The sequence below is a fragment of the Aptenodytes patagonicus genome, chromosome 6 (assembly GCF_965638725.1).
Source record: "Aptenodytes patagonicus chromosome 6, bAptPat1.pri.cur, whole genome shotgun sequence".
Lineage (NCBI taxonomy): Eukaryota > Metazoa > Chordata > Aves > Sphenisciformes > Spheniscidae > Aptenodytes > Aptenodytes patagonicus.
The window spans coordinates 51660028-51685895 of NC_134954.1; the positions used below are offsets into that span (position 1 = coordinate 51660028).

The 25868-nt window shown below is 35.9% G+C and overlaps 1 protein-coding gene across 2 annotated transcripts in view; it reads left to right on the plus strand.

Moving 5' to 3' along the window:
• Positions 1-25868, plus strand: part of OLA1 (Obg like ATPase 1) — a 104332-nt gene that overhangs the window by 72826 nt on the left and 5638 nt on the right. For both annotated transcript variants that reach the window (XM_076342590.1, XM_076342591.1), the window contains 2 exons: positions 23800-23940; positions 24623-24719. In XM_076342590.1, the coding sequence (XP_076198705.1) occupies positions 23800-23940; positions 24623-24719 (238 nt within the window). The remainder of the gene's footprint in view (positions 1-23799; positions 23941-24622; positions 24720-25868) is intronic.

Sequence of the window (25868 nt, forward strand, 5' to 3'; positions counted from 1 at the left end):
TGAGGACCAGATTCTGTAATTTACAGTATGTTCCAGCCCAGGGTTGTTAGTCCTGAGCATCATCAACGCAACCCCATCAACAGGTCCTCAGGGATTTTGTGGGAGACTAGGGTTCTAACCACCATATCAGTGCTGTCATCTCTCTACAATATCATTACCTCAGATGCAGATTTCAAACCCTACTGCCAATGGTAAATAGTTCACTAGTGATTTCACTCTTAATCATTTTAGAGTAAAGCAGTTTGACTGTGCATGTAAGCCTGTAGATGTTTGTGTCAAAATCCCTTTCACATTTCAAGTTCCTGATGAGAAACATTGTTACTAATGAAGAAGTAGAACGCTTTTTGTTTCCTTAGTCTTTTGTGACGTGCATATTACAAGCACAGCCACCTTCACTGCAGTGATTTTTGGATGTAATAATATTGATGAAAGAGAAGGAAGTAAGGTGAAATAGTCTACTAGATTAAATTTCCCAGGCATAAAGATTATTCTGTGATTGAAAATGAGTGTCTAAATCTGCTTGGAGAAGATGAGCTCTGTTCTGCTGCATTTTTCTGTTTATTGTTGACTTAGAAAATATTTTCTATCTCCTTTGTGATGCAAGTTACAAAGGTCCAGTTACACTTCTCTCATTGCAGTTAAAATGCTATCTGCTAATATGCTGTAGCTGAATCAAGTTACCTTTTTCTGCATATTTGAACCCCAGGAGAATTTTGACAGGGAGAGAGGGGTAGAGACTGATCTACATATGCCATGGTTTGGTTTATGAGCTTAATTTATTAATGGTCTTATCCTAGAAAGTAGGATTTTATCTTTTTTTAAATAAAGGGGGGTTTTGCCCTTTTTTGCTTTACAAATCAGCTAATAGAGAATTGTGCAAGAGATTATTATTCTTGATAGTAGTTGTTTATTCTTAAGTTACTGTGTATGAAGTTATTTATTATTACTTATTAATTTATTGAGCCATGTGCCTTTCAGAATGAATGAGCATTGTTAGCCTGTCTTTGTCAACTAGACAACATACAAGCAGAAGTTATGCGTTGTCCATAAAGCAAATGAATTACTCTTTCAAATCAAGGGAAAAATAGATACTATGGGTATGCATCCCCAGCTTTTAACATCCCTTGGGTCGTTATTATTATATTTGACATGGCATTTAAAAACCACCATTTATTTTGTGTGGGTCCTATTGAGAATTTGGAAGATGGAGAGGAAGGCTGTTGAATGACTGTAGAGAGGTGAGTGGCTGTGGTCTCATTTGGTGTGATGGGAGCAATGCGAGTACCTCCGTCTCTGTGTTAGGATCTGATACCTCCTTGCTGCTTGTAACCAGTGGTTTTTGAGAGGAAAGAAGGTCTTTCATTCTCATGGTAGACACATCAACAGTTGTGATAACTGGCAGATGAGCTTTCATTTTAGAGTTGTTTTAAGCAAAAAACCCTTTGATAATATTGTCTCCTATTCTGAAATAAGAAGAAAATTACTCATATTGCTTTTGCAAAAACATCCGTGTGGGGAAATTTGGATTGGGCATTGCAGTCAGTATCGCTATAATAATATCTCTTAATGTCCAAATTAGTAAGTAACTTTCCTTCCATAATGTGTTACTCGGTATTGGTGTATCTGATTTGCAAATAAGTACCTGTATGTACCTCTAAAATTCTGCTTATTGAATTTGTCTGTCTGGATCATATCTTGAAACATTTCTTGCTGTCACATGCTAGAGTTCTGTTAATCTCTTTAAGTTCTTATAGTTGAAGTTAATTTTATTTCACCTACCATTCTTTATCTCACTGCAGTTGATATTTGAGATATTTATGGGGTCTGGGAACAATACTCATCTTGAAATTGATCTTCATGAATGGTCTGCAGCATCTCCATTCTCTGGGGGAATATTTTATGGATTATTGTTCCGTTTTCTACAAATAGGGGCTAAATGGGAACATCAGCCAATCAAAAATCATTTATTATAAATAGAAAAATAATGTTTAAGAAGGAAAATTCTTTTATGCAATTGGAAATATAGGCTGCTGTGGCTTTGGCACTCATTTCTCAAGTTTACTTTTGCTCTGAAGTAAATTCTTTGTTTCACAATTGACAGACTCATTTTTTCATTGATGATTATTTTGAAAATCTGATGCATTTTGTTTTTTTAAAAAATACTTTTCCTTTTAATTTTGTGGTTATTTACAGCTCAATTTTATGTATTAAGTATATGGAAATATGTTTTCATTTAACTGCTTGTTTTTCCCACAAAAGATTACTTACCTTCTAAAGTTTTGGCAGAGTATTTTATTTTCACAAATTGAGTTTCTTCTAATGACTAATACTAATGACTAATGTTCAAATGTTGATAGTCACTGGTTTTACAATGAATAGAACTAGTATCCTTGTTTTGAAACCAGGAGTAGATGCTTCTTCATGTTTAAATTGGAGAGGAAAGTTTGTAGGTTATATATGTTTAATGGAAGAACTGTCAAATGAGACATTTGGTATGGGTATCTCTTTATCCTTTATTACCAATGCTTGACCTTAATTATTGTTAATTGGGAGAGAAGTTAAATAAAATAATGTTGGGATTTACTCTGCTCTGGCAATAGTGTCTAAAGCCTGAAGAGATGTTTAGAAGATAAATATTTGAAAGAGTAAGTGCATGTGCTGGTTTTGTACTTCATTGAGTTGAACAATGAAAATGCATTAATCAGATTCAATATCAAGTCTTACTCTTGTTCTTGTGCACTGGCAGTGTCACACTTCTGAAGTGAAAATGTATTTAAATTCAAACAAATGTCTTTTATTTAAAAAAAAAATCTTACACCTAATACTTTGAAAACCTGCACAATGTTGTCGATCTAAAACATGTGATGGTTCTTCCAGCTTATGTTTTATTTCAGAGGCTCATTACATCCATACCTGTTTTTATTTAATAAAATCTTTATGTCCCAGGATACTCAGATTAATGAAGTGTGCATGCATGTGCATGCGTGTTCAGTTTCCCATAGGGTTTGTTTATTATATTATTATTATTATTATTATTATTATTATTATTATTATTATTATTATTAAAATAACTTTATGGAGGATAAGTGTTTGTCTTTGGCTCCCTCTGTCTGCCTGTCTCTACTTGTCTTTGTGAATTAATGCTTTTTCATAACTCGATCCATCAGATAGGCTGGAATCAGCAGATAAGATGTCTGCAAGTATTCCATATAGACGTTTGGTTAAATAAATAAATAAAATATTGTAAAGAGACATGGAGGACTAGTAAGGAATTTAGTTATTCAAGCTTAAAAAACAAGGTTAATGTCTTTGTGCTTAGACAGCATATTTCTGAAATATTTTTCCATTCCGGTCAAAGTCTAATTTCTGTATTAGGTCTTCCATAAAGATACAACTATATGCTCAAAGGATATTAAACAGAAACATGGTTTTAGCTGCCTGTCTTGCAGTAGTGTGTCGTTGTGTGAGAGCCTTTTGTTTCTGATTTCTAGTTATGTTAGTATCCTATTGACACAGAAGGTAACTAGATTGTTCTATTAGTGATTTCTGACAAACAGAAATTATTTGATATGCTAAAGCTATTTCTGACAGAAGATACAAAGTTTTGACAAACATGCATGGCACAGCAAGTGTCCAATTCTAAAGAGCAAAATGAATGCAAACCACCATTATGGGGAACACAAACAGCCTGAAAGCAAGTTATCAGTAAGCAAATAATTGTTGAACTGTTATGAATGGAATAGGATGTTGAAATAGGGCATGATTGGCTGATGTTACATATGTCCTTGATTACCTTCCTTGTGCTTTTATCCTAATAAGTGACATTCTTTGTATTCCCTTGGATGGCTAGACAGTCTGACACTGAAGAAGAATAAATATTGCATGTGGTACACATTAAGCTGTCATCTAGGACAGCATTTATAAAAAGTAACTAGAAAAATTCATAAGAAATTCTGCAGTGCTACAGTTTCCTGGCTCCAGTCATAATTGTCAAAGTTCTTGACACATTCAGGTCTTCTGAAATGATTTGGGTTTACAGTTACTTGGTGTATGAATAATTATTAAGGATTCATTTTCTCCGATGATGCAGACTGTTAATGTTAGTTCTCAAAATGTTGCATTTTCATTAAAGGCCATGTAGTAATAAAAAAAAAAATACAAGTATGGTGTGTGTAGCTAGTCCTCTTGCAGAAGTCAGAACCAGGAGATGTATATGTATAAAATCAAAGTGACTGATAAAACTAAAAAGCTTTTTCAAATGCTGCCTTTGAATCTTGGTGGAAAATCCATTATGAGCATGCATTGTTACTATTATTCTACTTTGGAAATAGACCTAATTTTTTGTGTAAAGTGTGTCTTCTGTTTTTCTTCGCTGACTTGAAATTAAGACTCAAAAGCAACATAGCAGGATATCATCATCTCTGCAAGGGCAATGGAGAATAACCCTTTTGAACTATCTAAGCTGATGAATAGTAATTATTTTAATCTTTAATTTTGAGAAGAGGGAAGTGTAGTAGTTACATTCTTCATACTCTTAAGTCTCTGAATTTCTTGTGATGACTTGCGTGTTGACCAAGAAATATTCAATGGCTCCTTTGTTTTTCCATGTATTTGTCTATTGCCTAACATAATACCATGATACTCTGGAGTTTGCCACAAAATTTCACTAGAAATACTTTAAAGGATTCTTAACAGCTCTATCACTGACCACGTCAGTGGAACTTTCTCACTGTATACTGTATTCATGGTATAATCTGGTTTTGCTGCATATGAAAACACAGCCTTCTTCCATTTGTGGGTACATATTTCTCCATTTGTGACAGTGTTGTCTAACTCATGTGACCTTTTTTTATTATTTTACTGAATTAAGAATACCCCATAAGGAAAAAGAGCCTGTTACCACCTCATCAAGTTACTTGAGGACTCACATAATTTTATAGGTGACATTGTGCTTATTCTCATCCCTCTTCCAAGTAGCCTGTAACTTACAAGACCTCATTGTGAGTAGCTTGGAATGGAAAAATAGAGCCATTGGCTTTTTGAGAAATTTGCATTTAATGTTAATTGAAAAGCCTTAAAATAGTTCTTAGAACAGGGTTGGAAAAAAATGTGTATTCATGGGAACAGATAAAGCTGAAACACCTGTTTGGGTTGAAGAAAGTTTTCTCCAAGTATAACACTGCTCAAATGTTACAGGTAACTGTTAACTCTGTAGACCACTACAGAGCACAAAATATTTGCCCAACTGGTAAATTGAACTGTAAGTCCCACTGTGGGAAATTGCTTTGCTGTGCTCCAAACAGCAGTTATCTTAGTAATTGTACCTGAATTCTTTTGTGGCTAATAGACAGTTCATGTCCTTCTTACCATGACAGAATTACTTTATTGCAATATTATTAATTGTAAAAATTTCAGGTAAGATGTGTTTTTGTAGTTTAAGATGGGCTGAGTATGATTTTTAATTGGTGCTCTGAGAGCACTGTTTTTTGAGTTGAGGATGTGCATAACCCCGCATTTCACATTCTAAACCGGCACTCACAACAAGGAGCTTATCAGAGCAAATTGTCTAGTCCATCCCCTTCCTCACTCAAAACCTAATGACCCTTTATCATCATGGTTTAGATTGCTGGACACAGATGTGAGAAAATACAAGTAATCTACAGGTAACTACAGTAGCTGCACTGATGTTCTCAGAGAACTGACTGCTGGGAAGATAAAAAGCTTCCCACAGAGCCTGTGACTTTCCAGCGGCAAAGCACATCATGAGCTCATACATGAAGTTTTATTTGCTGAAGATTCACAATAAGATGCATTAGGACATTCAGCAGGGTCCTTTCTTAGATGAGCACAAGAATTCAGTGAGGTTGTTAGTAGATGCACTAGTGCATGGCTTCACACTAAAACTGGAAAGTCCAACAATACCAATAATGTTTCTTTTTGAGAACATCACAAACTACAGCTGTAATGTGATACTGATGTTAACGTAGTTTGTTCCTTGATAGTAAATGATCTAATGTCGTTGGACTTTTTTTTTTCTTGTTATGGAAAGTATTCAGGCGGGAAGCAAATGTTCTTTAGGAAAAAAAGCTGCTGGCTGTTGAAATACAGAGTTAGCAGTACATGCTAGATGTGAAGGTAGAAGTAAAGTCTTATATGAAAAGACTTGCGTATGATTAATTACCATCTTTTTTTCTCAGCATTTTTTGTCGTAATCATGAAGTAGATCTAAAAATCTCTGTGTATGTGATTGGATACTTTGCCAAGGAATGGGAAGGAAATAAAATATTTTTCAGATAAATTTCATGTACCTTAAGGTTAAGAAGGTAACGATCTTATTTACTATTTTTTAAAATGTTTTTTGTAATTCAAGAAGCTGCTGTAATATAGTTTTTATTTTTAGTGATTCAGTAAGGTTGAAATGTATCTATTAAACCAGATGGGAATGATCAATGTGAATCAGTCTGTCTGCACTTTCATTCTCTTCTAAAGTAACTTAAGTATAAACACAGTTACTTATGTAGAAAAATTAATTTGGATGCTGAAATGCTCCCCCCATGTTTTTAATCATCTGTAAGTTTGGGGTTTGTGAGGAGAGAGAGAACATGGCATGAGAGGTACAGGTCCCCCAGAAATGAAGATCCACAGAAGGTGGTATTAATTATTAAGCAGGCAATAAGCATTATGGTGATGGTCTTTACAGAAAACACTAATCCTGCAAAAAGCCTAAAACCCAAGCCAAACAAAAACTCTGAACAGCCTCCTCCCACCCAGAAAGAAAAAAAAATAAACATCCCCCCTCCTCTGGTAGTGCAAATGAGACAAACATGTCTGTTTTTTAATTTAAGTCCTTCCACCCTCTTCGATCACCCTCGAGGCTTCTGTGTTCTGTTACTGATCTTGGGGAGTTGCTCCATCGGGATTCAGTGCTGCTGGTGGTGGCAGACCTTTGAGCAAGAGCAGGCAGGGCTGGCTGTAAGGCTGTGGCTCTCAAGCTGAGCCAGTGACCATAGCAGCAGTCTCCTTAATTTTCTGTTCTATTGTTGATCCTCCATGAGAGGAAACTACAAGACACTGTGAAAACTACATGCTGTTTGCTCTTCATCATTGCCACTTGCCTCTGTTCCACTTTTTTATGCCCATTTTCCAGCTTATGCTGACCTAAATGGTAACAAGCAGAACTCCATATTGCAGAGCCCAACAGACACTTTCTAAGAAATTATTTGCAGTGATTACACATACCTTTTGGTACATGGTAAAGACGTGCAGAAATATTTTCTCTTTTTCACTGGCAAATAGGAGCTACAGGAAGAGAGATATATTCTCTTGTTCTGTTTTGTCTTTTGATTGAGGAAGACAAAAGTAGTAAAGGGGTATATGTGTTGTAAGATTGATTTTTCCCCCCTTCTTTTTTTAATCTTGAGATTAATTATAATGGAATCCGTTTACAAATTGCAGAAAACACTTGATATATCCTCTTTATGATATATACTGTGTTTCATATTCTGTAGTGGCTTTAATTCTCAACTACGGTAGACATACAGAAAAACAGAAAAAACATTGGCTGTTACAAAGTTTTGTTTGAGCTTTTTAAACTGAGTGATTAGCAGAAATAATGACCCTGTCAGCCTTAATCACATTAAAATGTGGTTAACATAATTTAATTTTTTCCACTTAATATGCGAAAATTTCCAGTAGATTTGCAGTGAAGGCCATTGAAATTCCATTAGAACAAGAATAAAAATTTCAGGCATCATTTATTCAGAGAGGGAATAAAGGTCTCGACTGAAAACTGCTGAATCTTTCTATTAGGGAAACTATGAATCATTGCATTGAGCAGTACCTTCAGCTTCTATAGTACTGAATCTGGGTTGCTTCTGAATGAATGGAATGCATTTATAATGTGGTGCTTTTCTGAAAATTGCAGCATACAAGTTTTGCACAAATTCAGTAAGTGCTTGCTCCGTAAAGGATTATTATGTAGTATTTCACAACTGCTATAGAGCTGGGGAAATACTTCTGTTTTAGGCAACTCATCACTGTGAAGTTCCATGCTTCACATTATTTTCACTAAAACATTAAAAAAATGTATCCTCTTTCTGATATGTAATATATAGTTGTGGTTTCTTTGTGGTAAATAGCAAAATGAGGACATGTGCAGCTACAACTAGAATATTAAGTCATATCAAGTCTCCTGCACGCTTGGTATTTCTTGTTGCATGCTCCACAGGTATGTACCAAAAGTACAGCACACAATAACTATATGAACGAGCTAGAGAAACTATCAACTGTGTCTTTTTCTGAGAGAAATTTCTCTTTCTAGGAAAGATGCAGTGTTTGTTACCTTTACTGTGTTTGTCAGCTCTGTTTAGGTTCCCATTGTTTGTCCTTTGCTTGTGTAAAGAGAAGATTTCATCTGATAAGTGGAGGCACCAGAAGTACAACTGTATGTTCTGTGCGTTTCTAGACACTACTAAAGGACTTGTATTGAATTTTTCTTTAAAACAAATATTACTGTATGTATCTGATAAGAAATAGTACCTTTACTGAATTGTGTTTGTGTCTGTGGTACTTAAGTAACTGTACAGTGGATTGGTTTGTTTTTGTTTTTTTTAAATTGGTATTTTGTTCCTGAGCCTAGTTCATTTCAGCCTATTACATAATTACTTTGTCCTCTTCCTAGTGGGAAAAATCATTAAAATGCATTGGATTTGTGCAGAACACAAATTTTAAAATTTCAGTATTTGTATGATGTATTTTTTAAACAAAATGTAAGAAAGTGCAGTGGTAAATATTTAATGTAGTGCTAAATACTGTGAGATACACAGCAGCTAAGGAATTTTTCTTTGAAATAGCTGTTACTAAATGTAAGAATTGAGCAGACCTAACAGGAATTTGGAAGTGCCTCTGATCCAAATGTACCTATGTATGTTGAGGAACGAAGGAAACTGAGTAGGAGGTGGGTCCCTGGCCAGGACCAGAACTGTTAACCCTGCAAATGAGATAAGGAAGTAGGGGTGTGGGAGTGACCGAAAGCTAGGGTAGGAGGGAGGTGTGAATCAAATGAAGAGGTGTAAGTTTTGGGGGTTGCATTTGGAAGCATCTTGCTAAAGAGCTGTTGGACCAGGATGGAAGGCTTTGAAGGCTGGAGGATGACACTGGGAAAAGAAACCAGAGTGAGCAACAGAATGCGAAGAACTGCCGGATGGGATAGGAAAGTGGCTGTATTTTAGGAAGAAGGGTCAGAAGAGACTGTACTCACTAGATTGTCTCCTTACAAGGCACAGCATGAAATTCAGAGGTACTATGTCTTTTTGTTTCTCTGCTCTTAGCACAAGTATCTGTGACATCTTACGGCAGAACGCCTTACCTCTTCCCAGCTTCTAGTCTGTTGAGGGGTGAATACTCACTGTAGCTCCATTAGCTCAAAGAAGGGTTTGTGTAATGGGTATGTAATGCATACATTCAGTTCAGAATTTAACATGTTTATTGATTGCTTTGTTAGAAATTGAAATTACATACAGCTATATTAAGTGTCTTAATGATGTAATGGGAAACACTTAGAAGTCAGAAAATGTCGGAATGAAGGTTGCCAATGCATTTCAGAATCTTTGTCCTGCCCAAAAGGGTTGTCTGCTCATGGGTGTACCAAATGGCTCCCTTTCCTTTACAGCCAACCATGTCTTGCTCTGTGCAAAGGACAAGCTTGCTCTTGAGGATGCAGTAGGGTTGGGTAGGATAGGAGACTTCTGATGATGGGATTCCCTTCCTCTGGAGCAAAACTTGATACTGACATGGAACTGGAGGAGGACAAGGGATGGCTTTATGTTAAAGACATTGTATATGCCTGGAGATTTGGTGATGGAGAACTGGATTTTACTTTTGTCTCTTTTAGATTTCTATTTGTGATGCCAAGAAAGAAAATTCCATTAACATTTTCACACATTTTTAAATAATCAATGTTCTTAATTTTCTTCATTTGACCAATTAGGATAATGAAGTCCAGTGTTCTCATTAGTGCTATTTTCAAAATTTGGCCAAGGTATACATTTTTAAATTACTTACTGCCAAGCTGTGATACAAGTACTGCAGCCACCTCTTCTGCCTTGCCTGTGCTCTCCTCATGAGTGGTACTGGTAAACTATACATGGTATTATTTTGACTTTTATTACATGTTATTTTGGAAGAGCAGAACTTATGAAGTCTAGTTTTCCAAGAGGTTGAGTTCTGAAGTCTAGTTTTCCAAGAGTTTGAGTCTTGTTTCCTTACAACAGTGATTCCTAATTTATACTCATTTTTTAAAAAGCAGTGACATGGTGCACTGAACAGCAGATAGCATTGTATTCTGTGGCTTGGGAGGACTTTTTGCATGATGATGAGTCTGCCTGCCAGCCTACTGCTGCTGGTCAGCTGGCTAGCTCCAGCCAAGTCAAACATGTGGTGGTTGAGTTCTTCATGCCTTTTCCCCAGTGGAAGCGTTGGTTTTTACAAAACATGTAGGAACTTGATTTGTATGAGATTGAGACCTCTTCGTCCCCCTTTTGAATTTCTGCATGGCCTTTATGTACTTCTGAATTCACAAAGTGTAGTGCTTCCTTGTAACTATATGGTAATCCCTAAATTACTGTAATCCCTCCTCTGCATTCAGTACAGAACCAGTTATTGTTGGTAGCTACACAGTATAATGACTTTCATAAATTAATTAAGGTTTTTTTAACAGTAGCTGATTGTTTTGCACTTCGTATTGGGAGGCTGTTCTCAGAACCTCGCTGCTGCCTTGGGTTGAAAATGTTCTGCTAATTTCCAGCCTACGTTTTTCTATGGCTGGCTTATTTCATTGGTGGTTCTGGCAGCTTTGTCCTGTAGATTAAATAGTATCTTATCTAATTGGTGTTTACCTCCAGTACTTATTTAAAGCAAGCATTATCAATTTTCTGTCATTTACATGAGGTTCCCGTTCCTCTGATAATCTTAGACCTGTTCTGAATTTAGCTGACCACAGCTGCACGTAGTACTCCACATGCTTTCATGAATACCTTATATGCAGACGTAATGCATCCTGTTAAACAAAGGGAAACATTTCTAGTAGGATCTGTAGATTACATTTGCCTTTTCCTTGTTGCATTATCTTGGTGGCTTCGAGTTGCTCTGAAGAAGACTAACCCATCATGATCCCCCTTCTATGTCAACTCCAATTGATGATGACGATGATGACGATGATGACTTTCCTTGAGGAAAATGTCTCCTGCTCTTGTATCGAACGTAAACTTTGCATGCACCTAATGTTTGTGTCAAGGTCATTAATGTGTTTAAACAAGATCAGTCCTAAGTTTGATCCTTGTGAAACTTGATTAACGATATCCTTAAACACCAATTTGTTCTCCTGTTAACAGATCCAGTGCCTTATTCAGTACATGGTCTGTACAAATCCACTTCCCCCTCTTCTCTGGCTGAATGAGTAGTTTCACACACAGCACACTATCAGATACTTTATAGATGTATTTCTCCTGCATAGAAAATCATACGTCATATCAATGAGAGAATAAATTTATATGGGCATGCTTTATTTTTTTCCTTTAAACCAAATTACTTGTGTTTACCAAGGTTATTTTCTGCGATTATTTCTTCTTTGATGGTGTCATTGCTTAACCAAACTAAGTCTAAAATAGCATTGTATGTGTTGATTAAGTGACTCTCTGGTGGAGAAATGGATAGACTATCATGTCCCAGAATAACTGCCCACTATGATTTTTTTAGTATTTTTCCTTTGGCTAGGTCTGCTTTTAACCATAAGTTACTTATTAGGGCTCTTGCCTGTTGAGCAGGCATTTTCCAAACTTAAATTCTATGGCACTTCTAAAATAGAAGAAGAATCCATTTCAGCATTAAAATAGGAATGGTGCTTTTCATTGGTTACCGAAACTTTTCTTACAACTCATGTGCTAGAAGACTGTAAGTGATTGCTTTAAGCAAATAAACAGTGTTTCTAATGGTAAGAAAACATCTGGATGCAAGTTGAATAACTCACTACTTCACTTTTGCTTTGGGTGTATGTATTATTTTAGTCTTCAATTGCATGATTGGGTGAAGTGTTTTCAACTGCTGTTTTGGATAGAAAGGATGAATATACAGAAAGAAATCATTGTATAGAGTCTGTTAGAAGTCTAGATTTTTTTTTTTTTACTTGGGAGCTGATTAATGTTTTAAATTAATTTTAATGGCAGTGCACATTTATGTCATAGTTTTTTCTTTTTCAGTGTAGCTGTAGATCAGACCTCATTCCTTATAGTATATCCCGTGCATATTTGAACTACTTTGAAAAAGTGAAATGATGTGATGTTTAGCTACAGAGAAATGTCAAAAACAATGCATTTATATGATATGAAAGATTTGCAAGCGCAAGCTAGCAATTGATAGTAATATTATAATTAGCTCTTTATACAGCCTGTTTTTTATTCATGAACATTTTCATTTATGTTGACAACTATCATGTATGCCACCACACATGGAGCCTTTTCTTTGCTCAGAGACTGAACATGAATTAGTATGTTTTTGGGCTTATGTTCTGACTGTCTATTGAAAAAGGTTTCTGGGCCAAGTCATAAAAATTAAGTAGCTTGCATTCTAGGTTTGGCTTTTTGATCCTATTGTTGTTAGTGCTAGTGTTTGTAAGGGTAAAACATACCACAGAGTGCTGTAACTTCAAGGTGGAACTTCTTTTCAGTCAAATAATTTTTTGTTGTTAAAATTGCTGGGGGCGTTGAATGCATCCTAATTCCATAATCGATAAGAAAATGAAGATAGGTAAACTAGTAGTTTTATAATAAATAAAATTTTAGTTTTGTGTTTGCAAATAAAAATGTTTTGTACGCACCCACCCACAGAATAAGAGTATTTATTTCTGGCAGAACTTTACTTTATCATTCCATTTTCAGCCATAAAAATCTTTGTGTCTAACAGATCCTTCACAGTCCGTCAGGTAAATAGAGCGCAATTTCAGACACTGATCCAGATACTTATTCCTGCTTCTGAAAAAAATCAAAGTTAGTGTTCCCCTAGGACAAATATGTTTTAGTAGATGATTCAGATATTGTTAATTTTTTTTCATTTCACCATAGTTTAGACAGGTAAACAGACTGTGTCTGTAGAACTGAAGATTTTTGTGACAGCTTTTCAAATTAGTGAAGTGCATTTCATACAAGGCATCTCTGCACACTCTGAAAATCCCTAACTCGTGTTTTATTTGGACATGGACATGTTCATATGACAGTACAGTGTATGCTGCTGTATTTATTAGACAGTATTTTGGGGGAATATATCAGCAGGAGGTAAGACTGAGGCACACCACATAATTTTACATAAGCATCTTAGGCACTTAAGGTCAGGGTTAGTTTCTAAAGCAGCCTATGAAAAGGGGAGAGGGAAGATGCTTTAAGAAGAAAGTGAGAACAGGAGCCCCAATTTAAGTGCTTTGAATTGCCCTCAGAAGAGCCTCCTGCTTCATTAACTATATAGGGAGCAGAGCGAGATGAGGTTTCTGAATCAGGTGTCTGAAATTAAGCCTTGTATTCTTTGAGTTGCTGTAGTTTGAATACTAACCATTCAACTAAATAACTCTTTCATTGTTATACTGGGAGCTTAGATGATGTTCTTTCTCTGGATAAATATCAACGTTAATTTCTGATTTATTGAGTAGCATATTCCAGCCTAATAACAAGTTTGATCTTTTCTTTATCAAAAGACCTCCCACAACTTCATCCAGTGTCACCAGCTTCTGTAAGTCTTACTACTAGTCTCGTTAAAATTGTTTCTTAAAACGTCACTCATAGTATCGTGTGATCACAAAATGTTAGTACTTGGTAATGGCCCAAGGGGGCAGGGGGAATAAGCAGGGTTTATTATTTTAAATCTAATGCTCTTATTGTGGTAATATTTGACTTGTGCAATTTTAATACTTACATAGTTTTTAACAACTGCTGGAGGGAGGAAGAGAGCATTCATGTGAATTCTGTGGTCTGGAGAGACTCCACAATTAAGATCACACAGACTAATTCTGGAGAAGCGAGGAAGGCGTCTCCCTCTATCTTGTGTGAGCAGGAGAGGATCTTTCATTCAGAGAACTGGGGGAGGAATATTCTGACCCAGTTTGTTTAAGTTTCATTAAATTGTTGTGTGACATTAGTGAAAGCCAAAACTAACACATGTTGTAGTCTGCACTTGTGTTACTGCAGGATTTTAAATTAGCACTAGTGGAATATGTTCCCAATTACTCTTTATGGTGTCTTATTTCAAGTGTTATTAGCATATATTTATTTCATTACACAGGAGTTTTATGTAGATCATATTTTTTGTTTGGGAGTATGGCCTTGTATTTGCTTGTGTGCACACAGTACATAGAAAAATTGAAGAATGTAAATTTAAAATGGTGTCCATCGTGCATTTCATGTAAAGTTTCTCTTGTTAAGGTATCACGTTTTTTTGATCAAATACTCTATTTATGCATGGTTTATATTTTTTTTATGGGATTACATATTTAAGATTTTGCTATAATAGTGTTGATATGAATTGTCCTACTTTTTTTTTACATGACCCTTAAGAATACAGTTTTCCATGTGACACTTATAAGAAGCCCTGTCAAGAGACAAAAGTTAAAATTATCATGCCATAATGTAAACATGACTATGGAATAGGGATGCTTTCTACTGATCTGTAGCAGTATCTCAATCATCATAATTTTGCACATAAGTCTTGTGACTAAGATTTGCTCCTGCTGCTATAATTTATGAACGAGCATTTGTTAAATTATTTTGATACAGTTTTCAAGATAACCTTTCAAAACTCTGCATTTTATAAATGATAGCAGAAAGAACGAGATGTGACTTTCCAAAGGCATCTTTTCTGTCCAAAGTATATGTGCTGCAAGTGGAGCCTGTTATGCCTGTAACTATGAAACATAATGTGCACGATTTGTTGCAGTCTGCATCGTTATGCAGTTTCATCAGTAGTTCAGTCTTGACTGTGCTTGATCCTTGCTGACAGCAACAGCCATGTTTTGGTTTTTTTGGGGTGGTTTTTTTTTTTTTTTTGTTTTTTTTGTTTGGGTTTTTTTTTTTTTTTTTAGTTAAGATAGAATTAATTTTTGGAATTGACAGACCAAGGAGAACTAGAGACTGTAAGCCTTTCACGTACCAGCAGGTGCTACAGCAGCAGTGTAGTACTGTTCTCATTATTGTTTAAGTCACAATTGTTTTTGATCACTTTAATGGGGACCATAATTTGGATAAAGAGATATTACTGAAGTCTTGAAAATTAGATCAGAAACGAACGTTTTAAAAATGGATTTCAAGATCTTTATTCTTCATGAATGATGCTTCTTACAAATGTTTAAAATAGGGTTACCTTGACTGACCTTCTGTTAGATGGAATTTGCTGTGTAAGGTACTGAAAAATCTTTTCTCACTGGGAGCTCTATAGCAGAAAAAGTCATTCTGGATTATTTTACTTCTTTCTCTCTTTCTACCATCTTGATATTTTTTAATTCAAATTTGGTTGTAGGTCATCAACTTGATTTTTCTATTATGCATGCTTTATTTCTCCTAGTTATGAAAGTATTTTGTCCGTTAACTACTGTCTGTACTCGATTTACAGGTAATATCATGTTCTCTGGTATTATTTCTTTCACAGTTCCAATATCTTGCAAACCCAAAACAGCTAAACAAGTTTCATGTCAGTTAAGCCAAATCTTTATGAAATTTGTTCAAAAAGTGGTCAGTAGTATAAAGCTGTAAGTGAAGTGTTATGTCCTTATGTGTTTTTAATATACCATTAAACAGTGAATATCTCCAGTTAGCTTTCTAGACCAGGTAAACTGAGAACTGTATACTACTACCATATTATGTTAGACAATTTGTTAACAGAATTATATCTTGAGGGCATGAAGTGCTTTCATATGAATTTCCAGAATATTGCCTTGATTCCTCCCCCCCCCCCCCCCCCGTCAACTAATATTGTTTTCTGCCTTGAAGAATCTGTTTTTAAATGATCTCATATGGTATAATTTTTACTCAGGAGTCATGCCATGTACAAGCATTTTCCAGTAATGAACACCAAAATTCCTGATTGAACTTGGCTTCATGGCATTGCTCTTTTTTGGGTGGTAGGCTAACTTAAGGCACTCCTGTCCTTAACAGTCTTTACCTGTTCCTGCACCACCCTTGGCACAACCAGTTGTAAGGATACAGGGGAAAGTGAATTGGTCCAACTTAAAAGAAAAGGGGTGGGGAGGGCGTGTGTGAAAGAAGGAAGTTCTCCCTTCCTCCCAAAACTGCTTTTTGCCAGATTATTTTTGTTGGTGAACAGCTTGAGTATGCCTGCAGGGAGTGCTGGTAGTAGGGTCCCTGCTCCATGTGCAGTCGGTAGCCGAAAAGCAAGTGTAACATCTGGATGGATAAGGAATGGGATGAGAAGCTCATGTCCAGATTATGAAAATGTTTCTTTAGAATCTGGGATGCAACATGAACTAAAATAGTAGGTGCAATACTGGTCACCCCATCTAACAAATGATTTTGCAGAATTATAGGGGATTTAAGATAATGGCTGTGATAGAGATGAAGGCCCTGGAAAAACTTGCTTTGACACACAGGAGGCAGAGAGCTTGGGATTACTTACATTTCAAAGGAGGATGTTAAGGAAAGATATAAACCCATCTATAATAAATGGCAAATGGCAGTGTCGATCAGGAACTTCTATTCTTCTTTTTTTTGATACGGTATCAGTTGAAATTACAATGAAGTTAAAAAGTGTGAAATCCAGATCTGGTAGAATGAAATACTTTATATACCTATTCTGTTATAAGATTCCTGAGATCATGGCTTGTGTTGCAAGTCCCCGAAAATGTTGTGGTAAAGAATTTTAAGGACTATTCCACTGCATGTTTCAAGGCTCAAGTCAATCTGTGTTGGAGATGTGAGTGACATCTAACATGTAAGATAGGTTCTCCACGTTGGTCTCTTGTAAGGTTCATCTGGGTGCAATGACTAAATACTGGAGGGGATACGGACATCAGACTCTAGGAAGGTATCGAGGAACTTAAAGCATTCAGGATGCACAAGATAAATGAAATTCTGAGTTCCTGAAGCTCTTGTCCTGAGGGGCTGAGAGGAGGCTCCTGGCCAGAGAGCAGCCCAGCTTGTGGAGGCAGTGCTTTTGTGCTGAAGTGTTACTAGGAAGTATTTGCAGGTGAGGGGTGGGGGGTGGGAAAGGGCCTTTTGAAATCTAAGGATTGCTGTGTTCCTCCTGGCCATCTGGGAATGGGGAATAAAAAAATAAATTCGTAAATGTCACTGATGATTTGAAACGGGATTGCCTAGGTCAGTAACTGGTACTCCCAAGCCTTCTGTAGATTTGTCTTCTTCATAAAAAGCAAACCAGCATGGTGGGGAAGAAAGTACCTTTTTATTCTTTAGTGTTTTCCTGTTTAGTCTTCCTTTCTCTTTATGTAGTGCAGGAAGAAAGGGATACCCTAAAAAAGGCAGGTAGCAGTAAGAGTTACAGCATGTTAATCTGTTACAGCAGAGTACCACCTGTGCTTTCTGCTTCCCATTCTTAACTTCTGCCACTGACCTATTTTGTGATACAAAATTATTATATACATTGGTTTCATCATTTTCAGCATTCCATTCTTTGTTGATTATATAAATTTGGAATGAAAGCTTACTGAGGCTGTGAATGTTTCTTATTTATATAAGAATACATATACATCTATATATATGTACAGCACTGAGAACAGTGGGACCTGATCTTTGTGGAGTCTGTGCATGCTAACAGAACAGAAGGGAAGGACATCACTTATGAACTCTGTCACGCAGTACTGGTGCTTAGGTAAATTAGATTTTCCTCTCCCATCCCACCAAACCAACTAAACCTAGTGGTACTCATAGTAGAATATTTTGGGACCTGGCAAAAAAAATAATCGTTGCCTAATTTATCATCATTTTAGCTAACTTGTGGATAATGGGTGAGGCTTCAAAAGACAAAAGAAAGCCACAAAGAGGAAAGAAACAACAAGACATTTTTAAGTCAATGAATTTTCCTTTAATTTCAAGAAAAATGTTGGAACAATTCAACTGTTTTTAATCACCTAGGAGCAACCCAATTGTCTTCACAAATCCATGTTGGCTATTACTTCTCTAAATTGTCAGATGACTCTAATATTTTGTTTGTGATAAATTTAATGGTCTTTCATATAGTGAAAAAATATACTTTACTACATATTGGGATTTTTATTAAGCCTTTAAAGTTTTCAATGCCTTACAACATTCTTATAAACAAGATAGGAAATGTTGGCTAAATGGAAACTACTGGAAGTTGAGTGTGTAAGACTGGTTGGAAGATAATACACACAGCATAGTTATCAGTGGTTCAATTTCCAAATTGAAGAATATCTCATTATGAGATCTGCGGAAGTGGCTGCTGGTTGAATACTGTTACCTATTTCCATTAATGAGCTGGATGATGAGCATTCTTGTTAAATCTGTAGATGACCCCAAACTAGGAGATGTCTAGGTATGTATAGAACAAAATTAGAATTTAGGAGCATCTCAAGAAATAGAAGAAATCATTAGGGGGAAAAAAAGAGCTACGGTGCAACTTCTGAGAAGGATTTTATGCAAGAATAATCAACTATGCAAATATAGTATTAAGAACAGCTAGTCAAGTAGGGTCATACAATAAGTTATAAAGTGAGCATGAGATAATGTTGCAGTGCTGTCACAAAAAAGCAAATGCTATACTGGGTTTTATAAACAGGAGAATCACCTGAAAAATGTGTGAGTTAATCCTCTAGCTATTTTTAATGCTTATAAGACATTATTATTGAGAGCTCTGAGGAGTGCATTAGGTACTGTGTGCTTCCAGGAGTTTTTAGACCAATTGGAGAGAGTCTAGAAAAAGGTTCGAAGTTAGAAGTAATACGTGGCTTACAAGGAAAGCTCAAAATAAAAAAGAAAGACCTCAGTTAAGTATGTAAAACACTGCTGTAAAGAAATAGGGAGTGTGTATTCCCAGTCCATAGTGTATAGGCTCAGTTAAACTAATGCATTCGGATTGAAATAAAGGTGGCTTAGGCTACACATATGGAAGACTTTCAAACAGTGGGGAACAAAGCACTGAACAGATTGAGTTTGGAAGGTTTTAAAAATCTGGGGTTGCTCAGACTGCCAACGAGAAGAGCCTGTTGGAATTGCTAGGTCCTCTTGTTCTCACTCCTATCTGTAGATCTTTTTTTCAGTCTTTTGTATGTTTTGATCACCTAGTTTGATCTTATCTCATTATCTACATTTGTTTCTTTCCTTCTTGTGGTGCTGCCTGGTGTTTTCTTCTTCCCTGCCATGCTGTTTTGTTTCTGCCAATTTCCACTCGTAATTCAGGTGTAGAACAGAAAAACAATTATTTCTCTTCTGTGAGTTAGATGGGGTTTTTTTGGCCTTGCTTGTACAAAAGCATACTTTCACAAATCACCTTTCTTCTCAGGGGTCAGTTTTTCAGATCATCTTGTCTTGCAGGTGTCCACTGAGCTTAAGTTCTCTATGCAGCTTCTCTCTTCCATCACTACTTCTGATTTCCATCTGAACTCTGTCTCTGTTCCCAGCTGGATCTCTTATGTGAAACTGTCAAATATCGATTTGTAGTTAATGTACATTCTGCAACTTTTGTACCTCTTTATTTTGCTTGTCTGCAGGTTTTGGTTTCTTCTGCCTCAGGAACCATCGCCATTTTAAAGTGAAGGCATTCCCTTCTGCACAGCTCCTCTTTCTGGTGCTCTTTGCTTATTGGCCTTCTCAGTGAGTGCCCTCGTTTTTAAACCATTCTCCAAGCTCTGTTCTGCATCCTGATTTCGTATCAGGAGTTAACTCTGGTGGTTGTCCTGATCCTTCTGCACTTGAAGGCACTGGCTTCTTTCATTTACTTCTTCCTTCTCAGGCTGATGCAGAGTTAAAAACTGGAATGTCCTTAAATGATGACTTCACCAAATTTTGGAATCTAGTAGTGGCAAGAAAACATCTTGGTCTTCACAGCTTTTCTGAGCTGGTAGTAGATATGCTGACATGCTTTTGTCCTTCCTTACTTCCTTATCAGCCAACAGTAACAGTGTTAGGTGGAAGTGAGCATCTTAATTCCTCTCGGCCGTTTTCCCTGGTCAGAATTCTGAGTGCTGCCTTTACTTGCAAGTTGTTCAGATCTGTTTTTGTTCTTGTCTCGGTTTTGTTCTTGTGTCAGTGTTCTGTTTTCACGCAGTTGTCTTTTTAATTGAGTTTTCAATTCAACTTTTATTTAAGATTTTCTTTTTGCTGTCACAGAATGCATGGTTGTCTTACTGTCTCTTGGGTCTATATTTTTTTCCACAAAGGATATTTTGTCCATTTGTGGCAAATAGAATCAAATTTCAATTCAGGAACCTTCTGTTGGCACACTCCTCCTCTCCACAGAGCCACCTGGAGGGAAGAACCAAGCCACCTCAATAGGGGAAAGCTGTTGGATGTCCAGAAATGCTCCGAGAGATCCCTCGCTGTTATTACTGAGTAGTACTAGAAGAAGCCTTTCTTCTTTCTGCTCTACACTTTATAATCAGAATTTAGTTTTAACTCTACTAATAATGGCATTTTTAGAAACTTAATTATGAAAGAGGATATTTTAAACTGCTTTAAGTGTGTACACTGTTTTCACATAGTTTTCAGTTTACTTTGTCAAGAAGGGTTTTCATCTTGAGCACTTTTGTGTTTCTTAAAGTAGTTTCAGCTGTTAATCATGGTCATTGGTTCTGCCAGTTTTACTGGGTTTTTTTTACTTTTCATTTTGTTACATTTTAGTGGCTTTTTTTTTAAATTGAGATTTTCTTAAGAGTTAATAGTCTTTTCGCTCAGCCTAAAATCTAATACCCTTCATCATTTGTTATCAAGTATAGCATGAAGTAATGGAGAGATACTCGAGGATTTGCTTATCTTAACACAGGCCCAAATGAGTCTACTAATGCTGTCCTTTTACAGACGTACAGCATTTCCATGGAAAAATTATGTGCTCATATAAAACAGATTTGACATTAATTGTTACCATTTGTTGAGAGAATTTTGTTCTGTTTAGCACGCTTGGTTATCCCTAACAGGAAAGCAAACTTGCGCTATTACTTTACTGATTATTAGTCAAACATTTTTGCTTTGGGGAAAACTTCATTTAGAAATACATCAGTATTTATGTTTGAGTATTTACTTTTTTTTGTTTGTTTTCTCTATTTTGATCACCATTAGGGGAATTCCTTGGTACTTTTTAGTAATTCCTGTGACATTGAAAGTCACAAAAGTGAAAGACTCAGGCAGAGAACCTGACTGTCTGTACAGAGTGGGATGCAGTACCTTATTCTTTTAGTGAGGCTGTAGCAGGTCTGATGTCAGTCACTTCAGAGACCTTTAGACCTCAGTGCTCATTTATTGCTAAAATGTACCAGCTCTGCTCCTGCATTATGAAGATCATCTGTCAACACTTTGAGATATTCTCCTTTGTTATTAAGCTTGTGATGCTCTACACTGTCAGGTTTTTTGCCAATTATAGTTAAGGTACAATAGTGTATTCACTGGATCAAAGTCTCATACTGGCGGTAGAGGAATGATTTGTAAGTCTTTATTCATCTGAATTGTACAATGGAATACCTGAGGAATGCAAATAATCCCTCTAAGGACTCAATAGAAAAGCTGTTAAAATGACAGTCTAAGACTATTATTATTCTGAATTGGTGTTTTAGCCAAAGTAATTATTTCTTATCTTGTTGTTCCACAATAGTTCTTAGTTTATTAGTTACGATGACCATATTTACCAAACAGAATTTGAATCCAATTTTTGACTTTACTTTCATGCTCATTTTACTTTTTCAAGTTAGCATGTTTCATTCTGTCTTTCACTTGGTACATTATTTAATTAGTCTAGAGACCAGTGTTAGATACTTTCTTAAAAAAAAAAAAAAATAAAAAGGATGTATGCACAGATGTTGAAGTACACTTATGAATAGCACATCCATTTCTAGGTACATTTTCTGTAAAAGGTTGGCATTTGTAAGCTCTGAACTTTGATATCCAGTTTGTTAGCCAAAATAAATCAGTTAACTACAAATGTCAGTTTTAGAAGTGCTGTTAAATGTCACGTGTCGCATTCAGAAATGCACCTTAATTGTGATTTTCAGTTCAGACGTTTCTGAAGGCAATAGTGTTTCAGTATCAGTCCTGGATACCAGACTATATTTTCATTGGATAACTGGAGAAAAAAAAAGATTAGTATAATGAGGATTGAAAACCACTAATGGGGTATTTACATAAGTAAATGATAGAAGACCAGCCTTACATAACAAACGTGTGAAAACTGTTGAGTGAACTTTTATATTCTTTGTCCCATCTAAAACCCTACTCAGTGGGCCATGCACTTAATCTCATAATAGCTCTGATCCCCTGCTATTTTCTTTGACAAATGTGTGTTGATGAACTTGTGGTTCAGTTCATTTTTTTTCTGAAGTGACATTTGCATTGATTATTTAAAGGTTTGCAGGCCACAGTTTCAAAGCACTTTAGTATAATAGGAGTTAAAACCTTAGTCTAAATCTTGGAGATTAGCAAGACTAAGAAAAAGAACTCAGCAAGCATAAAACCCTGTGCTGTATGGTGGGTGCTTCAGGTCTGAACCATCTACAGCACCCAAAGTGTACTGTATTTTGTACTTTGTGTCTTAGTATACAGGAAGTATTCCCATGCCTCTTGTGTTTTCTTGCTGAGCATACAGAGTTGTCATTCTTACCATTCACACCTGTTCGGAAATAGTGCCCTATAAATAACATTGAACTCCTTACAGGTAATTTATGAATGTCTCCCTTAAATTTCAAATAAATAGTATTTGCAGTCATGAATGTGATACCTGTGTTTAAAGATTGTTTAAACATCAGCTATTGCTGCAAAGATTTTCTTAATTTTTTTATAGGATATCGAACATTCAAAAACTAGCACCATAAATCCGTAGCTCTAAATTTGTAGTTTCGTTCAACTAAAAAAAATATTAGATGTACAGCAAACTATTACTGATGCTGCCAGTTATTGAAGATGAAGAGAAATAGGAAATTTGATTCTTTATTTAAAAATAATAGTATAATATCTAGAAGCTTTGTCCTGGGGAGATAGTAGAAAGATGGAAGAAACTAGTAGAAACACAGCCCTGTATTCATTAGCTATGGCATACTCCAAGATCAATAGCTAGAAAAAGCAGGGCGCTGCTTGCTATCTAGGAGTTTACGGAGTATAGTGTTCTTTTCTGTCTGTTAGTATCAGCTGCCCTAGTCACTGAGATGCTTAAAAAAAAAAAAAAAAAAAAAAAAGGAAAAACTGAAGACCCCCAGTTTTGCTGCATTTGATAAATATCACTCTTGGAAGTCTCAGAAAAATGTACATCCACAGATCTACAAAGTTTTATTCAGTTAGCATTTTAGATTGCAAGTATTTAACCTCTACCAAAAACCTAGTTATTGTCTCAAATTATGCCTATTTCTGATAGATTAAATGCCAAACAGAAACCAAGAAACAGTGAAATGTTAATGGAGTACACCTGAAGCAATTGCTGCCTGTTAATGCCTTGACCTTGGAAAGCAATACACAAAAAGATGGCATCATAAAACCGTGCAATTCTTATGAATATGTATGTGCTACTTGATAATAATGAATGTGGTACAGCCATGCATGCACTACAAGATAATGTTGTGCCCTTTGTTGTGTACAGGTTGATAAAAATTAAAGAGTGGGTGGACAAGCACGACCCGGGTGCTTTGGTCATTCCTTTTAGTGGGGCCTTGGAACTCAAGTTGCAAGATATGAGTGCTGAGGAGAAACAGAAGTATCTGGAAGAGAACATGACACAAAGGTTAATTAGCATTCATTTTCCCTACACTTTATTATCAACTATTTCCTTGCAGTAATTTAATTGCTTGCGCTGATAGAATAATAAATGACAGAGTAATTACCATTATAAAGAGAGAATCTTCTCCTTTCTTTACCATGAGACAGAGTGAAAAGATTTATTTTAAATTAAGTTTTTAACTGTCATCTGTCATCTCTGTACAGTGTTTTAATTATAACATAGGTATTAGTTATGTATATTTTTAAGAAGGAATGATCACCAAAACTGTTTCGTCATCCATGGGGAGTAGGGATGGTGGAGAAAATTTTGCCATAATTTTTTCTGAAGAACTATAATAAATTGTTTCAATATTGAATTTCAGTCAAACAGTTATGCTTTCATGACCCGGAGTCCTGAAAATTGCATGAGACCAAAAGTGCTGCCTGATAGGGTGATTTAAATTTATCCCATATTTCTGTATCCTGCCAAATAAACAAATCAAAATACTGTCTTTATGATGCTGCAGTAAAAAAGTAGTTCTTCTGAAGAGAGTTCAAAGAAAAAGGCTACTGCGATTATTGCTGTGTTTAAAAGTAGACCCGGTGTCTTCAAAATATGTGATGTCTTTCCATGTAAATTGATTACTTGGGGCATTTAGCTATTTTATGTGTATATGTTGAATGAATTGGATTCATTTTTTTTTCAGTGCTTTAGCAAAGATCATTAAGGCTGGATATGCAGCACTCCAACTAGAATACTTTTTCACTGCAGGCCCAGATGAAGTGCGTGCATGGACCATCAGGGTAAGATTCATACTTATTCATCAGCTATATCCAGTTCCACACTATTGAATTCAGATTGATATCACTGACTTTGAAGTTTGTCATGGTGGCGGTTAGCTAGTCATTACAGATGAGGTTTTTGTCCAGGATAACTTTAATTATTTGTGAGCTGCTGAACAGTGAAAGTGGAGCTGCATTGATTGAGGCAGGTAACAATTGATTCTGCCTATTACATAGTCTGAATTTCTTCATCCTGTAGAATCTGTCTACCCTCCTCCTGTGGTCAGAGATAAGACGCACCAGTATTGTGCTTGCTTAATCTGTGTGACTGGGTTTGTCTGCAGTGAAATTGATGTTGCTTTTCATTTTGTATTCACTAAGTTTGTTTGGGTTGCGGGTGGTTCATTCCTCCTTTGCTTTGCTCGGATTACATTTTCAGCAATAAAAGCAATATAACATCATTATATCCCTCATGGATACACAGTTGGGCTCAAAAACCTAAAATCAGCGTGCAGTAATTCAGGTCTTTTACTGACTTTAATATTTAGACCTAGTTTATTTTGGTAGTTTGTGTGTTTATCCGGGAACTTATGTAATGCCTAAAATTATATTATGTATTTTAAATATTGATGTAGAATGATTATAGCCATAGAGATCAACTAATTTATTCCCAGAGGACAGTAAGAGCTGAGCTGTAGAGGTTTGCCTTTGAATGTAAATATGTTATAATATAAAGATTAGTATTGAAAAATATTTTTAAATGCATGTAGTTACAAACTATCTTAAAAATTACAAAAATGTCAACTTTTGGAGGTGCAGATCTGTCACTGAGCTTTTATTTTTTGCATCGGTGTATTTAGTGCTGTGCAGGGAATTTCAGTGCTGTATGCAATTTCGTTCAATGGAATTAATTTGTTTTCATTACTCAACATAATTTCCAGTGAATTTATATTTTTATTAATACTGCTGCAGATGTTTGTGTATAAGTTTTAGTACGTTAAACTTATTTTCCTAAAAGCACGTTTATTTTTTTAGCCTTTTCATCTCATCTCCTTTTACATGATAACTGCTAGCTAAAGTCCCTGAAATAGCCACCAAAATAATATAAAAGCAGAAGTTCTGTTGTTCTGATTTTTGCCATAGTTTCTAAAAGCATATTGTGAAACGCCA